This window comes from Pristis pectinata, chromosome 29 (assembly GCF_009764475.1).
Source record: "Pristis pectinata isolate sPriPec2 chromosome 29, sPriPec2.1.pri, whole genome shotgun sequence".
Classification (NCBI taxonomy): Eukaryota; Metazoa; Chordata; class Chondrichthyes; order Rhinopristiformes; family Pristidae; genus Pristis; species Pristis pectinata.
The window spans coordinates 11,759,777-11,777,287 of NC_067433.1; the positions used below are offsets into that span (position 1 = coordinate 11,759,777).

General features: G+C 46.4%; 1 protein-coding gene across 2 annotated transcripts in view; it reads right to left on the reverse strand.

Moving 5' to 3' along the window:
• sema4c (sema domain, immunoglobulin domain (Ig), transmembrane domain (TM) and short cytoplasmic domain, (semaphorin) 4C) overlaps positions 1 to 17,511 on the reverse strand; it is a 113,587-nt gene that overhangs the window by 24,981 nt on the left and 71,095 nt on the right. For both annotated transcript variants that reach the window (XM_052041151.1, XM_052041150.1), the window contains 3 exons: positions 12,733 to 12,849; positions 3,903 to 4,054; positions 789 to 964 (listed from right to left, as the gene is read on the reverse strand). In XM_052041151.1, coding sequence (XP_051897111.1) covers positions 789 to 964; positions 3,903 to 4,054; positions 12,733 to 12,849 — 445 coding nt within the window. The remainder of the gene's footprint in view (positions 1 to 788; positions 965 to 3,902; positions 4,055 to 12,732; positions 12,850 to 17,511) is intronic.

The following is a 17,511-nucleotide window of genomic DNA, read 5'->3' on the forward strand; positions in this document are numbered from 1 at the left end:
AATGGAAATAAGTTGCCGTACCAGGGGCGAAGAGCACGGGAATGGGACTGACTGGATAACGAGCTGCTGGAGAAACTCAGCGGGTCAGGCAGCATTATTTTGGGACGAGACCCTTTATCTGGATTGAGAGAGAAGGGAGATAGCCAGTATAATGAGCTGAGGGGAAGAGGCGTGGCAAGAGCTGTGGTAGCAATGCCTTAACCCTTCTCCTCCCCCCCTTTATACTGGCTATCTCTTCTCTACTCTCTCAGTCCAGATGAAGGGTCTCGACCTGAAACGTCGACTGTCTACTTCCCTCCACAGATGCTCCCTGACTCGCTGAGTTCCTCCAGCAATTTGCTTTTTGCTCCAGATTCCAGCATCTATAGTCACTTGTGTTTCCACTGACTGGACAATCACAGGTGTGATGGGCCAAACAGCCTTTTTGTTTGCTAAGGGAATCTAGCTAACCAACCAGAACACCATTGCCCAGCATGGAAATTGGTCTTCAAAGACTCCCAAAGCAGACAGTCAGCTTCGCAACCTGAGAGGTAATCATCAGCCCGAGGAGAGGAGTCAGAGTTCATGCGTCTGAAATCTATCTGGAGCCTCGACCCCACCTACAGGCGAGCAAGGGTCAACAGTGATGCTGTGAAAGTTGAACAATCTTCTATTGCAGTTGAGGCTCTCATGGGCAGACTAGAGAGAGGAAGGGTTGTGAAAGGCAGGTTGAGAGTGGTGGTGGTGGTGGGGGAAATGGGGGAAGCGAGACAGGAAGGAAAAGAGATAAATTAGTCACGAAGACCTACCACTGAGCCTGGAAAATCCCGAAGAACACTGTGTTCTGCCAGCTACTATCATTCAATGTGTAGATCGTCTGAATCTTGTTGAAGTGAAGTTGTTGCTCGGGGACTGAACACAGCAACCGGGCCTTCAGAAAGGTGGTCCACTTTTTCTGAAGTGTTCGAGCCCCTCCCAGATCACCCTGCAATTGAAAGGACAAACTTGAACTTGCAAAGCACCTTCACAACTCCTTGCAGTTTCCAAAGAACAAGTCACTGTTTTGTTGCCGATTAACATGCCCATCCCAAAATGCCCCTGAATTGAGTGGTGTGCCATTTCAATGGAAAGCTTGGACACAGCCACAACCATGTGGATCTGGAATCACATATAGTCATGGGGTCATTCAGCACAAAAACAGGCCTTTTGGCCCACCATGTCCATGCCAACCACTGTACTTATCTATACTAGTTCCATTTACCCACATTTGGACCTCCTTTGCCTTGGCAATTCAAGTCTAGATGCTTCCTGAATGTTGTAAGAGTACCTGCCTTCACCACGTTTCCAGACAGCACACTGCAGATTCCAATTACCCCTATTCCAATTAATCAGTGAAAATTTTCCCTTTCAGATCCCCTCTAAACCAGAGACCTACCTCTCACCTTTATACCTATATCCATTTAACCCAAACCAGATGAGGACAACAGGTTTCTTTCCCCCAATGATTATCAGATGTGTTTTCAGGCCTGTTTCCATGCTGCCTCTCTCTGGGATACTATGACTCAATGATGAAGGAGTCCAGTAGTTCTGTGGCCACCATTATCAAGACTAGCTTTGTACTTCAGATTCACTTAATTAACAATTTAACCTCCCCTTCCTCTTACGCCAATGGTGGGATTTGATCTCATGTCTCTGAATATTAATATAGAATTGTGGATGACTCGTGCCATTATTTAACCTCTATGTTGTCCTTCTGCAGGATAGACATCCCAAGTCTTGCTCGGAGGTAGGCAATGAGGATGCTTTTGAGGGAGAAACACCAGAGGATGCTTTAGGTCTGGTCATGAACCTTGGAACAGAGGAGTGGAGACCAGCAGCTCTGGAGATTCATTCCCCATCAGTACGCTCGTTATGGCCTGAATGAGTGCTGCCCCAGTTCTGGGCTCTGAAACAATTTGTGGGGTCCTTCCCTCTTTCACCCACGTGCTCTACTCTCTCCTCAAGGTGAAATTATTTTTGCACCGTGAGTGGTTACAGTCTGGAACACACTGTGAGGTGAGTAACGGAAGCAGATTCAATTGTAGTGTTCAGAAGGAAAGAATCTACAGAAATCTGGAGAGGCAAGGTGCCAGAGTTGCAAGTGAGGTAGGAGACCGCTTAATGACTTGGGATGCAGTTAGCTTCTTGATCAACCTAGCACTCTCTCTCTGCCTTGCCCTGAAGTCGTAGCCTAGATGGCTGGTAATGTGAGTAGCTCAAGCGATAGAATCAAACCTCTCGGACCAAAACCAGGGCTGACCTAATCTGCCCTTTGCATTTCAGATGCATTTTAAACCCGCAACCTCTGCCAATCAGGCTGCTGAAATTATGTCAACTGGAGCAAACAAAAAAGTCATCTGGGACTTAGATTGATGCTGCCCAGAAATGACTTTGTCAGTGCCTTCAACAGCTGTTGGGGGATCTCTATTTTCGAATTGAATTGAAAATGAGGACGCTGGGTCAAAGGACTGCCATCCCCTTGCCCACCCCCCCAACCCCCAGTGGGAAACCCTCGTTGTTGAAAGGTGCACGGTTATTGTGTGACGGAAGGGGTTTTAATGAGAAGTGTTAAAATCAGGATTGTAATGGGGGAGGGAGGATTCAGCAGAGAGCAGATGTGAGGCAGAGGAAGTGGGGGATGGTAGATGCTAACTTGAATGCAAACACAAATGCAAGACGGAAGCAAGGGCAAGGGCCAGGGCCAGGCAGGAAGATGAGAAACAACAGGTCAGATTGACTGAAGAATTCTTCAACATCCCAAGGTTTTCGTGGAGAAGCGTGCGGAGATCTACGTTAATGAGAGAACCAATTGCATCGTTCCTCTGGCTAGGTACTGATGTATAGTTGGGAATTAATTTTGCAGTACGCTCTATTGTCCCTGTCATTAAACTAACGTCCCATCTCAGAAGTCCAACATTATGTCTATTCTGGACTTTAATCACTGCAACATTGAGGGAAGGGCACAGGGCATTTGCACAAAGGCAGAGTGATCCAGAGGAACGGGTGTGGGTGTGGGATCAACGCAGGCACAGTAGTGTAGCAGTTAGCGTAATGCTTTACAGCGCCAGCGACCCGGGTTCAATTCCGGCCACTGTAAGGGGTTTGTACGTTCTCCCCGTGTCTGCGTGGGTTTCCTCCGGGTGCTCCGGTTTCCTCCCACATTCCAAAGACGTAGGGGTTAGGAAGTTGCGGGCATGCTATGTTGGCGCCGGAAGCGTGGCGACACTTGCGGGCTGCCCCCAGAACACTACACAAAAGATGCATTTCACTGTGTGTTTCGACGTACATGTGACTAATAAAGATATCTTATTTTATCCTCCAACTAGACTATAAAACCCAGCACAATTAAACTCAAGGTTGGCCTATGGTGCTGGGACATTAAGGGAATAGTTGAGGAAACTTGTAGGCAGGTTAAAAAGCATGTGTGACAACACAAGTGAATTATGGAAAGGAATCACATTAGTTGCAACACAGAAGGCTACTAAGCCTGTCAAGTTTGTATCTGCTCTACGCAAAAGCAACACAGGTGGTTCCCCTCCCTAGAGTTCTGCAAATTCCCAAGCAGCTCCCTTTCGAACGCTACACTTGAACCTGCTTCCATTACTTCCCTATGCTGTGTAAAAATACACACCTTGGGGAGAGAGCAGAGGATCTGGACGAAAGAGGGGAAGGCTCACACCATTTGCGTTAAAACCCAAAACTACTCAGCATTTACTCCAACCACTAAGAGCACAGATTGGGAACGAGTTTCCAGAGCCGCTGGATTCCACACCCCCGTCCTGCACAGAATAGTGTCTCACTCTGCAAAGCCCATCAGAAGGTCGCCCTCACATGCATCCGCATCCAACCACCGCAGAGGCTGTGCACCTCAGTGCTCATCTTACCTTACAGACGCGGGCAACCCTCGCCACCACTTGATCCCTGTAGCAGTCATACTCCACAGCTCTCTCGCTGAAGAAGAAATAGATTTTGTCATCATCTCCCAAGTCGCTGTTTGCACTTTCCTGGATGTAGGCGGAACCAACGAAGTTTGGTTCTGGAATGAAATGGAACAAACTGCATGAACAGGACAAATGTTAGACAGCAGTTTACGATTTCTCAATCCTATCACTTGCCCTGATAGAGTCAATCAGCACAGAAATATGTCCATGCAACCATCAAGTACCACTTTGCACTAAAATGGACCTTTTTTTTGTTCTAATTGTGTTTTCCTGTAAAAATTGTGCATAATTTTATGTTTAATTTATGTTTTTCTTATGAATGCTGCTTATCTGATGCTATGTACCTGTGATGCTGCTGCAAGTAAGTTTTTCATCGCACCTGTGCACATGACAATAAACTTGAATTTGACTTTGAAGTACCCATCAATATTGATCTTATTTACCAGCACTTAGTCTATTGCCTTCCATGTCTCAGCAATTCAAGAGCTAGCCTGATATTTTTAAATGTTATGAGAATTTTAATTGCAATCTTGTTCGGAATATGAGGAGAATAAGTTAGGGGAAAAATTAAGGTAAGGCAAGATTTCTTTATTAGTCACATGTACATCAAAACACACAGCGAAATGCATCTTTTGCGTAGAGTGTTCTGGGGGCAGCCCGCAAGTGTTGCCACACTTCTGGCGCCAACATAACATGCCCACAACTTCCTAACCCATACGTTTTTGGAATGTGGGAGCACCCAGAGGAAACCCACGCAGACACACAGGGAGAACGTACAAACTCCTTACAGGCAGTGGCCGGAATTGAACCCGGGTCTCCGGCGCTGTAACAGCGTTACACTATTACAGTGTAATTAGTGGGGGAATAGGATTATCTTGTGAGTCAGTAGAGACTCGATGGTACAAATGGTCTCCTTGTATCTCACAAAGAAACATGAAAATATGATGCCTGCAAAATGACCCACTCTCAAATCAACAACTTCTGTTTCTTAAGTGTCATTAAAGTAGGACACAGATCCCAAGCTGCTGTGCCGCAGAGTTATCAAACTTCTGAGACTGAGCTGATGTTACCGGGATTGCAGGGCTTGGCTTATAAGGAGAGGCTGGATAGACTAGGACTTTTTCCCTGGCGCACAGGAAGTTGAGGGGTGATCTTAGAGGTTTGTAAACTCATGAGGGACATAGATAAGGCAAATAGCCAAAGTCTTCCCCAGGGTAAGGGAGTCCAGAACTAGAGGTCATAGCTTTAAAGTAAGAGGGAAAAGAGTTAAAAGGGACCTGAGGGGCAACTTTTTTCACAGAGAGGGCGATGGGTATGTGGAACAAGCTGTATGTGGGATCTGGGTCAAATGCAGACAAATGGGACTAACTCAGGTAGGCAACTTGGTCAGCACAGACAAGTTGGGCCGAAGGGCCTGTTTCCGTGCTGCACAGCTCTAAGACTCTATAACTACTTCATGTAAAGATAACAGCTACTGTTTGATTTAGTGGTTTGGCCCAGTGAGCTGTTTACTTGCTCCAGATGGTGAGCTCGGTGCCTGACAGCCACACGTTATCTCTCGAAAGCTAGCAAAGCAGCCAGCTGTCACAAGCCGGGGCCCTGAGCCACGAGCTGCCAGCCGCCGATCTTTCCTGTCCTTGTAAGGAAATGCTCTGCCTCCCTGAACACAGGTTGCCACTTGTTCTTGTGTTGGCATGGCGCCAGTCTCCAGGAGATCTCACAGGCTGGTGGGCTGAGAAGACCGAGTGGAGACAAGCCAAAGAGCCTTCTTCACTGTGGGTTGTCACACGGAGGTCGGACACTCCAACCATGGGAAGCCCAACTGGGGACGGTTGACGAGGTTGACATTTTTACATTCTCCTTCAGGGTTCAATAATCCCGGCTAGGGTTCAGCTCTTCCTGACACTAAAATAGATGATCTGCCGTGATCCTCCAAGAGGCAGAGCAGAGTCAAAGGGTCTTCTGTTTGAACCCTAATTTTACTTCTTGTGCATTTTCCAATGACAGACTAAGGAAGAGAGAGCACTAAACAATCTGCTAGAGGAACGCAGTGGGTCGAGCAGCATCTGTGGGAGGAAAACTGTCGACGTTTCAGGTCGAAAGCCTGCAGAGAGCACTGGTGACTTGGCCAGGAGGATGGGGTGGGAAGACACAACACACAAGAACATAGGAGCAGGAGTAGGCCACTCGGCCCCTCAAGTCTGTCCCGCCATTCAATGCAATCATAGCTGATCTGTGCTGGGCCTCAACTCCTCTTCTGTGCCAGTTCCCCAACACTCAATCTTTCAAATTAATCTATCTCCACCTTAATTATGTCTAATGATCTGGTCTCCACTGCTCTCAGAGGCAACAAATTCCAGAGACTCATTACCCTGGGGTAAGAAATTTTTACACCCCTCAGTTTTAAATGACTGGCCCCTTATCTTGTAACTATGTCCCCATGTTTGTGACTCTACCACTAGTGGAAACATCTCAACATCTACTTTGTCAAACCCCCTTAGGACCTTAAATGTTTGAATAAGGTCATCCCTCATTCTTCTAAACTCCAAGAAATACAGATCCAAAAACTGTCCAGCTGCTCTTGATAGGACAATCCTCTCATCCCAGGAATTATCCTGGTGAATCCCCATTGGACTGCCTCCAATGCTACTATAGGCAAGGGGATACAACTACAAAGACCCAATCCCATCCTAACATAGTTGATCTTTTCACCACACATTGAGACATTTTCCTCATCCACACTAGAGCAAGTGCAACATCTCTACCCCAACAGTTGGTGATCAGGGGCAATGGAAATCCTAGTTGTCCTTTTCTGAGAAGTAAAACTCAAATCAAGAAACAAATCGCCAGGAAGACCAGCATGCATTTCCCATCCTTGACTGGCCTGGAGAGTCATACAACACAGAAACAGGCCCTTCAGCTCACCGTGTCCATGCCAACCACACCCTATGCTAATCCCATTTACCAGCACCTGGCCCGTAACCTTCCACTCCTTGCTGATTCAAGTGCTAAAACATAGAAGGCGGTGGAAGGAGTGCTGATACATGGGATTAGTATTGATGGGAATGGTAGGTATAGACATGATGGGCCGAAGGGCCAGCTTCTGTGCTGAATGACTCTACGACTCCAGAAAAAGCAAGTTACCACACAGCTGGCCAGCTGCCTCGAATGCTGCAACCTGTGTAATGGAAGTGCTCTCCACAATAATGTCCAATAGGGAGTTCCAGTGATCGTGAACCAACTTATTCATTTACTTATCTATCCGTATTTTAGGATATTCAAGTCCAGCATTTATTGCTCATTCCTGGTTGCACTTTGAGCCACTTAGAACCAAGTGGTATGATGGGCCAGTTCAGAGGTCATTTAAGAGTCAACCACATGGAGTGGGTCTGCAAATCAAAATAAAATACTGTACATGCTAAAAATGTGAAACAAAAACAGAAAATGCTCGGAATACTCAGCAGGTCAGGCAGTATCTGAAGAAAGGGAAACAGATTTAACGTTTTGGGTCAAAGATCCTTCATCAGAATTGGGAAAGAAAGACTTTTTTTAAAAAAAAGTCATTTTAATTTGCAGAGAAGATGGCAGGAGGGATGGATAGGACAAAGGAAATAGCTGCGATAGGGCGAGACCAGGTCAAATGGGTTCGTGGGCAAAGTTAGATGGCGATGCTGCTTCTTTGTCTGTGTTATGTGTTGCCAATTGCAGGGCTGTGGGACTTGCCCAGCAGCTCAGGTTGTACTAATGGAGAGAGAAAAACTGACCCGATATCACAGATAGATAACTTACAGTATGAGGCCAGTTTTGACACAGGTAGAGAAAGCAAGTGAATAAAAGTTGGAGAATTCGATATCCAGTCCAGAAGGCTGGAAGATGAGGTGGTGTTCCTCAAGCTTGTGTTGGGCCATGCTGTAAGAGTGCAGAAGGTCACAGAGAGATAGGACAGAGTGGAAGTGGGATGGAGAATTAGTGGTACACAACAGGAAGCTCACGATCGCTCCTGGGTCTGGAGTCACATATACGTCAAATTGATTGAGGATGGCAGATTTCCTCCACCGAAGGAGATAGGGATTTACAACAGACTTGTCGTTATTACTGAGACCAGCTATTGTTGTTCTGTATTCCAGATTATTAACGGAATTAAATTCCACAGCAGTGATGGTGGGGTTTGAACTCCAGTCTATGGACTGTTAGTCCAGTAACCTTACCACTGCACCACCTCTGTTCCAATGCCAGCATATTGCCAGGACAAGATGTGGACTTAAGAGGCAATCAGAAGAAATGTTCTTATGCACAGTGATGTCTAGCTGGAGGCATGCTGCTGGTGTGAGCTACAACTGGCCTCAGTCCTGAGGCTCGAGAAAAATCAATCCCAGGTTTACACCACCTCTGATGATCTCCACAGCTGCTACCTGACCTGCTGAGGGTAGGCAGCATTTTCTGATTTATTGCCCCTCCTCATTACCCTGCTCCATCAGGAAACCACATGCGAGGGCAAGTTGCAAAACACACTACAGTCAAACTGTCAAATGATTCTCTCAAGGGTCCTACAAGCCCAGTTAGACAAAGGACTCCCCCCCACCCCCCCAAACCCTAGATTTGTATGTAATTCCAAATGAGGGGTTCCATTCACAACAGCACCCCATTGTTCTATGCAAGGCTGCTAAGGAGCAGGAAACTGCCATGGCTTACTACTGTCTTAAGCAATATCCATAGAACATCTTTAAAGTAGCAAATTCTCCCAAGATACCTCATAAGACAGTTACAAACATTTAGCACAGAGCCACATAAGGAAGTTTTACGGCAGACGGCTAAATGTTTCATTTTGGGATGCGTCTTTAAGAGGCAAGAGAGAGAGAGAGAGAGAGAGAGAGAGAGAGAGAGAGAGAGAGAGAGAGAGAGAGAGAGAGAAAGAGAGAGAGAAAGAGAGAGAGAAAGAGAGAGAGAAAGAGGGAGAGAAAGAGAGAGAGAGAGAGAGAGAGAGAGAGAGAAAGAGAGAGAGAAAGAGAGAGAGAGAAAGAGAGAGAGAGAGAGAGAAAGAGAGAGAGAGAGAGAGAAAGAGAGAAAGAGACAGAGACAGAGAGTTGGAAAAGGGGCTGCAAAGCTGAGAGTCTCAGCTGTCAACGGTACGGTGATTAAATCCGTGGATGGTTAGGAGGCTGGAAATGGGGGCAGTCAGGCATATGAGAATTTACAGGGCTGGAGGAGATTATGGAGATAGTGTGGGAGGGAGAAAACAATGAGGATCTGTTGCACTGTTCACCACAGATAAAGCATAGAAACAGGCTCTTTGGCCCACTGAGTCCACATCCACTACCAACCACCCATTTACACCAATCCTATATTTATTACATTTTTATTCTACCCCACTGTGATAAGACTATTGAACGGTTCCCTTATACGATGAGATGGACCCTTGACCTCACAATCTACCTTGTTATGACCTTGCACCTTATTGTCTACCTGCAATGCACTTCCCTGTAGCTGTGACACTTTACTCTGTATTCTGTTATTGTTTTTACCTGTACTACCTCAATGCACTGTGTAATGAATTGATCTGTACGATCAGTATGCAAGACAAGTTTTCCCACTCTACCTCAGTACAAGTGACAATAATAAACCATTACCAATGAGGGGTAACTTGCAGTGGTCAGTTAACCTACCAGCCACATACAGTATCCTTGAGACATGGGAGGAAACCAGAGCAGCCAGGGGAAACCCACACAGACACTGGGAGAGCATATAAACTCCACACAGACAGCTCTGGAGGTCAGGATGGAACTAGGGTCTCTGGTGTCGTGAGGCAGCAGCTCTATTTAACACCTTGGGGAACCTATCCTGGGTCCAAGACATTGACGCAATCACGAAGGCGGCATACCAATGACTCCACTCCGTTAGAGGAACAAAGGACTGCAGATGCTGGAATCTAGATGAAAAACACGATGATGCTGGAGGAACTCAGCAGGCTAGGCAGCATCCGTGGAGAAAAGCAGGTAGCCAACGTTTAGGGTCCGGACCCTTCTTCAGGACTGAAGATAGGAAAAGGAGAAGCCCAATATATAGGAGGGAAAAGCAGAGCAGTGATAGGTGGACAAAAGAGGGGAGTCGGGGTGGGCACAAGGTGGTGATAGGTAGATACAGGGTAGAAAAAAGATAGATAGGCTAGGAGAAGAAGCATGGTGGGTCGGGTGGGGGGGGAAGTTACTTAAAGTGGGAGAATTCAATGTCCATGCCATTAGGCTGCAAGGTTCCAAGATGGAAAATGAGGTGCTGTTCCTCCAGTTTGCACTGGAATTCTCCTGGCAGTGGAGGAGGCCGAGGACTGACACCACGTTAGAAGTTTGAGGAGATTCAATATGTCACCAAAGACTCTTTCAAATTTCTATAGATGTACAGTGGAGAGCATTCTGACTGGTTGCATCACAGCCTGGTATGGACCCTCCAATGCACAGGATCGCAAATGGCTGCAGAGGGTTGTAGACTCAGCCAGCTCCATCACAGGCACAACCCTCCCCACCATCGAGGTCATCTTCAAGAGGCAGTGCCTCAAAAGGCAGCATCTATCATTAAGGACCCTCACCATCTGGGACATGCCCCCTTCTCATTACTACCATCAGGGAGGACATACAGGAGCCTTAAGACCCACACTCAACGATTCAGGAACAGCTTCCTTCCCCTCCGTCATCAGGTTTCTGAACAGTCCATAAACACTACCTCATTATTCCTTTTTTTTGCACTATTTATTTACTTTTGTAATTTATAGTAATTTTAACACTTTGCATTATACTGCTGCCACAAAACAACAAATTTTACATCATTTAAGTCAGTGATAAGAAATCTGATTCAGATTCTGATTCTGACTAGCTATACCATTGTGGCACCCAGAAGCTGCTGAATCAACAGGCACAGCAGTAATGGTTAAACCGGATCATCTAAGCGAGTTTTCTTCTTTTCTCTCCTCAATCACAGCCTCACGGGGGTCTCATTCCTCATATCGTACAAGAACAGCAGAGGTTTGGATAAACTGGAGTTTACAAGGTCAGAATGAAGGGCAGGGGCAACCAAGAGAAGTCAAATTCACAAGGACCTGCTTTTGGATCCCTGGCTACGTGGAGGCACAAGAGACTGCAGATGCTGGGATCTGGAGCAACAAACAAAATGCTGAAGGAAGTCAGCACGTCAGGCAGCATCTGTGGAGGGAAATGGACAGTCGACGTTTTGGGTTGAGACCCTTCATCTGGACTTATAAAGGGTCTTGGCCTGGCTGTCCATTTCCCTCCACAGATACTGCCTGACCTGCTGAGTTCCTCCAGCATTTTGTTTGTTGCTCCCTGCCTACAGTTTGCTTTCCTTCCTTCGCTGTTCCCTTACATTCACCGGCTGTATAACTTATGAAGAGTGCAGTGGGAGTTGGTGGGGGTGGATGATGCAGAGGGGTAACTGCTGGTTAGGACACCGCTACAGTCCCGGAGTTGGTCAAATAGCTGGGAAAGGCTGCTGATACTTGAGAGACTGAACCGAAGTGCCTGTAAACCAACCCACAAGGAGAGATGATGAATTGAAGTCAGCTTGTTTGTGCTCAGCTTATACCAGGAGAGCGGAACTGCTGTGCAAGATGAGAGCCGAGAGGAGACAACAAAAAGGTTTCTTCAGTACTTCCAAGGCAACCCATCTCTCCCGGGGGAAGCAGTACAGTTTCCAGTGACCTTTGAGGCTGCAATTCTGCTGATGGTGCAAGGAAACTGAATACAATGGTAAGAGAGTAAATAAGTGGGAATACACAGCAGGTCAATCAGTATCCAGCACCAAAGTCCTAAGTGTCTACTAACTCTTACAGCTGCCGTGAAAGTATTTGATGGGCAGCATGGAGAGGGTTTCACTCGGTATCTAATCCATGCAGTATGAGATGGGATATCATATTTCATGTTTCCTTATGACGTAGGAGGTGGCCATTTGGTCCATCGAGTCTATGCTGGCTCTCATTCCCATTGATCCCTCTCACCCACTGATTTCCCTGTAACCCCCTTCTCTCTCACAGGCCCACCACCTCCACACTGTTTCTCTAGTCACCCACCTCCACTAGAGGCAATTGACAGTGTGGCCAATTAACTCGCCAGCAGCGTGTCTTTGGGACGTGGGAGGAAACCGTAGCACTTGGGGGAAACCACGCAGTCACAGGGCGAATGTGCAAACTTCGCACAGGCAGCACTGGAGGTCAGGATTCTGAAGCTGTGAGGCAGCAGCTGTGAGGGGTGTTATTCTTATCTAATCCATCCCTGGGTGCGTTTGATGGGACAGTTCATCAGGACCTCTGTCTATATTTAACGTGTTGTCCGTGCCCTGGGAGTGTTGGATGGGACAGTGCAGAGGGACTTCTGTTCTGTATTTAACCTGTGTTGTCCTTGCCCTGGGAGTGTTGGACGGGACAGTGCAGAGGGAGCTTTACTCTGTACTTAAACGCATGTTGTCCCTGCCCTGGGAGTATTTGATTAGGTAATGCAGAGGGAACTTTACTTCATATTTAACTTGTGCCGTCCTTGCCCTGGGAGTGTCGGATGGGACAGTGCAGAAGGAGCTTGACCCCTTAAATAACCTGTGTTGTCCCTGCCCTGGCGTGTTTGATGGGACACTGCAAAGCCAAGTTTACTCCGGATTTACTATGCTTTACCCGAGCTGATGCTCACATTATAAAATATTCCTGTCACCACCAATCCTGTTGTTCATTTGACGAATAGCAGAAATTTGCAGAAAGTAAACTATTTTAAGCCTTTACCGTTCAGCCAGGTAGCGAGATATTCAGTCTTCATCGAGTAGCGATGCCCCAGATTCCGCAGAATAACTGGCTCTGTGCCAAGAAAATCGTTCAGCGTTGCAGAATACAATTCACCATCTGTGTAAGAGCAGAGAACAGAACTAATCAGATTTTGCTAACGAAGAAATATCAGCGCAGGGAAGGTGTGTAAACTGACACATACACCTGCTGCTACATCCAACCTTTCTGGGTCAGCCGAGCTTTTCTCCTCAATGAGGCAGACAACCAAGGTCAAGAGACCGTCATGCATTGGGTTAAAGGTCATTCCTCAAGCAGTCATGCTGAACCTCCAGACCTTTTGCTATTTTACCTGGTGGATTAGTCTATAAACACCGACCAACTTCAACACAAGATTCACCTCTGAATTCACCTTTCACTCAGTTAATGACTTAAACTATCTCACCAACCCAATGAGATAATCTTCATGTTTACAACTGAAGATTTCAAAATTCAGCAATCATCCTTCCATTCTGCAATGCTTAAGCTTTCCTGAACTTTCTTCCACTTTTGTGCCTTTTACATTAGAACACAGAACATTACAGCACAGTACAGGCCCACAATGTTGTGTCGACATGTTATCCTGCTATAAGATCTCTCTAACCTTTCCTCCCACGTAGCCCCCCCATTTCTCTATTATTCATGTGTCTATCTAAGAGTCTCTTAAATGTCCTGAATGTATCTGCATTCAGGCTATTTACCTAGGAATGAATCACCTGAAGGTGACGATGCTTGTGTGAGCCTTGACTCGTGCACTGTGAAGCCTTAATTACCCACCTTCAGCCTTTCACAAGGCCCGATGACCTCACATGCTCTTGACATCAAACACCGAACATCCCACACCAACCCAGATCCTTCACAATTTCATCATACCGATATGCAATACTCCGTGACCATATTAAATTTTACTGTGTTTTCTGCATAGGCATATAATTAGTGTGCAATCTTTTGCAAAGAAAAGGCTGCACTTTTCTTCCCACTGTCTCCCTATTTTCAGATCTAGTGGTATCCAGATCTATTATGCACAAAAGACTAAGTACTGTCCACCGATGTACCTCCTCCTCGCTGACTCACTCACTTTCTCTTGATTGGTCCATTTTATATTCAATAACAGCTCACCCAGTCCTTTATTCCCACCATATTTCACTTAAGTACTTTCTCAACAGCCTCACGCTATCCACATACATTTTATTAACACTTAGGAGCCATTAGTTCTGGGAAAGTCATTGGCTTTTTGCAGAGCTACACTGACTCCCTGTTCAGAAATGCCTCCATTTTAAAATTCTCATCCTTCATTTCAAAACCCTCCTTGCTCTTCTCTAACTCTCCAGCTCAGCAAAATCTCAGCCAATTCCAAACTTTTGCAAGTTCCCGATCTTAATTGCCCCAACGCTTTCAGCTACCAATGACTTTTAGCTCTGAAATTCCCTCCCTATTTCTCTGCCAACCTCTCCTCCTTTAAGGTACTTTTATCTCTTTCGCTGACGGTTTGGTCGTGGGCTTTAGTTACATTGCTCGGTGTTTATTTTACACTTGCCATTCCCGTGAAGTGTCTTTGGAGGTTTAACTACACTAAGCGTGGTATGTAAGTGGAGTATTCTGTTGCTTCTGGTCTTGCACTCTCCCAATCTCAACCTACATCACAGAAACAGGCTCCTCAGCCCACTAAATTCATGCTGACCATCAAACCACCCAATAACACCAACCATATGTTAATCTGGTTTTATTCTCCCCTACATTCTATCCACTCCCCCCAGATTCTACCACTCACCTATACACAAGGGGTAATTTACAGTGGTCAATTAACCCACCAACCCGCACATCCTTGGGACGTGAGAGGAAACCAGAGCACTCGGAGGAACCTACATAGTCACAGGGAGAATGTGCAAACTCCACACAAACAGCAACCGAGGTCAGGATCGAACCTAGATCTCTGCCTACCAGCTACACTATTGTGTCACCGATTGGAGCCACATGTGATCAGCTCAATCCTTCCGGAAAGGGCGGACATAGATTGTTGGCGAAGACAGGATCAGATCAAGCCACCAAACCTACTACTGTTGAACAGCCTAACAACACTTATTAACTGCGCTGTAGAAAGCCAGGCACAGGAGGCCAGACTCATCTCCACCGACGCCAACTCCTTCCTCCTCCCTCATGCCTCGTAATCATGCATTTAGAGAGCACAGAAATAGGCCATTCAGCCCAACTCATCTAGACCAACCAGTTGTCTACCTGAGCTAGTCCCATTTGCCTACATTTGGCCCATATTCCTCTAGACCTTTCCCATCGATATTTACCAGCCTAAAATGTCTTTTAAACACAGTAAATGTACCTGCCTTTACACTTTCCTCCAGCAGCTCGTTCAATATACCCACCACCCTCTGTGTGAAAGAGTTGCCCCTCAGGTCCCTTTTAAATCTTTCCCTCCTCACCTTAAACCTATGCCCACTAATTTTAGACTCCCTGCCCAGGGAAAAAAAAGACTGCTTGCTTCAAGTAACTTGCTTCAAAGCTTGGCTAAATCAAGAGAAAGAACTGGTAAGTCAGTGCCTCCAAGGGAGGGAGAATTAATCTTTTAAAAATAGAACAGTATTTTAAAAAGTCAGCAGGAGGTCAATGTGTAAAGTTTACACTGCAATTGAGAACTTCAACTCCATCTGCAATTATCGTGTCATCAATTCCTGTTATGCATTTCCCATCAAAATTAAACTGTGTGGAAAACTGGCTCCAAAGCTAATGGGAGTTACCTTGTGTTGTGAAGTAATTACCAATGCACATAAGATATGGGCTGGACAAGGGGTTTGGGGAGATACATGGAAGGAATAAAGATAGTGATGGGGAGAGGAATGGGACAACAGTTAAGCTACCGGACGAATAAGCAGGAGGCCTGAAGTAATAATCAAGAGACTTCAGATCTCACCGCGGAATTTAGATTTGTTTAATAATCTGGTATTTAGAAAGAAAATCCAATCCTAGTAATGACGACCATTCATCTAACAGGCTATCATATAAACCCTGGTCCCTTCTGACACTCACCGAATTTTATCGATGCACCATAAAAGGCATCCTATCTGGATGCATCATGGCTTGGTATGGCAACCACTCTGCCCAGGACCGCAAGAAACTGCACAGAGGTGTGGACACAGCCCAGCACATCACGGAAACCAGCCTCCCCTCCATGGACTCTGTCTATACTCGCTGCCTTGGTGAAGCAGCCAGCATAATCAAAGACCTCACCCACCCGGGTCATTCTCTCTTCTCCCATCAGGCAGAAGATACAGGAGCCTGAGGGCACAAACCACCAGGCTCAAGGACAGCTTCTATCCCATGGTGATAAGACTATTGAATGTTTCCTTATACGATGAGATGGACCTTGACCTCACAATCTACTTTGTTTGACCTTGCACCTTACTGTCTACCTGCAATGCACTCCCCTGTAGCTGTGACACTTTACTCTGTATTCTGTTATTGTTTTTACCTGTACTACCTCAATACACTCTGTACTAACTCAATGTAACTGCACTGTGTAATGAATTGATCTGTACAAACAGTATGCAAGACAAGTTTTTCACTGTACCTCGGTACAAGTGACAATAATAAACCAATACTAAAGTTCTTTGGGGCTGAAGTCTGCCAATTTGACCCAGCTACCCTATGTGTGACTCCAGGCTCACAGCAACATGGTTACTGTTAATCTAGTTGGTACTTAAATTGGGATTGCAGTGGTTCAAGGAGGTAGTTCACCACCTTCTCAAGGGCAGTTAGGGATGGGCAATGAATACTAGAGACTCAAGAGACTGCAGTTGCTGGAATCTGGAGCAACACACAAAACGCTGAAAGAACTCAGCGGGTCAGGGAGCATCAGTGGAGGGAAACAGATAGTCGGCGTTTTGGATTGAGACCGTTCACCTGGACTGAAAGATAGAGGGGAGAAAGGTGGTATAAAAATGTGGCGGGAAGGGGGGCAGCAAGAGCTGTCAGGCGATAGGTAGATCCAGGTGAGGGGAGAAGGGAATGATAGGCAGATTGGGGAAGGGAGAGTGGGAATGATGTTCAGAAGCTGAGAGGTGACAAGCCCTGAGGTGACAAAGGGCTGAAGATGATGGAATCTGATAGGAGAGGAAGGTGGAGCCTGGAATAAAGGGGGAGAGGTGGGGAGGGCAGAGGGGAGTGGTGGGGGAGGGGACCCAGTGGGAGGAGCGTGTGGGTGACGGGCAGATGATTTGGGTGGGGGAAGGGAAAGCGACACGGTGATGGGGGCAGGTGGATCAGGAGGAGAGAGAAAAGGGGACAAAGGGGGAGCGGTTACTGGAAGTTGGAGAATTCAATATTCAGAATCAGATTCATTATCACTGACATCATGAAATGTGTTGTTTTGCGGCAGCAGTACAGTGCAAAGACATAAATATCTATAGATTGCAAAAACTGTGCAAAAAAAAAGTAACGAGGTGGTAGTCAGGGTTCATGGACCGTTCAGAAATCTGATGGCGGAGGGGAAGAAGCTGTTTCTGAATCGTTGAGTGTGGGACTTCAGGCTCCTGTACCTCCTCCCAGATGGTAGTAACGAGAAGAGGGCATGTCCCAGGTGGTGAGGGTCCTTAGTGATAGATGCCTATACAGCCAGGTTATAGGTCATCCAGGCAGAGTATGAGATGCTGTTCCTCCAGTTTGGGTTTAGCTTCAACTTGGCAGTGGAGGAGGCCAAGGACAGACACGTCTGTGTGGGAATGGAGAGGAGAA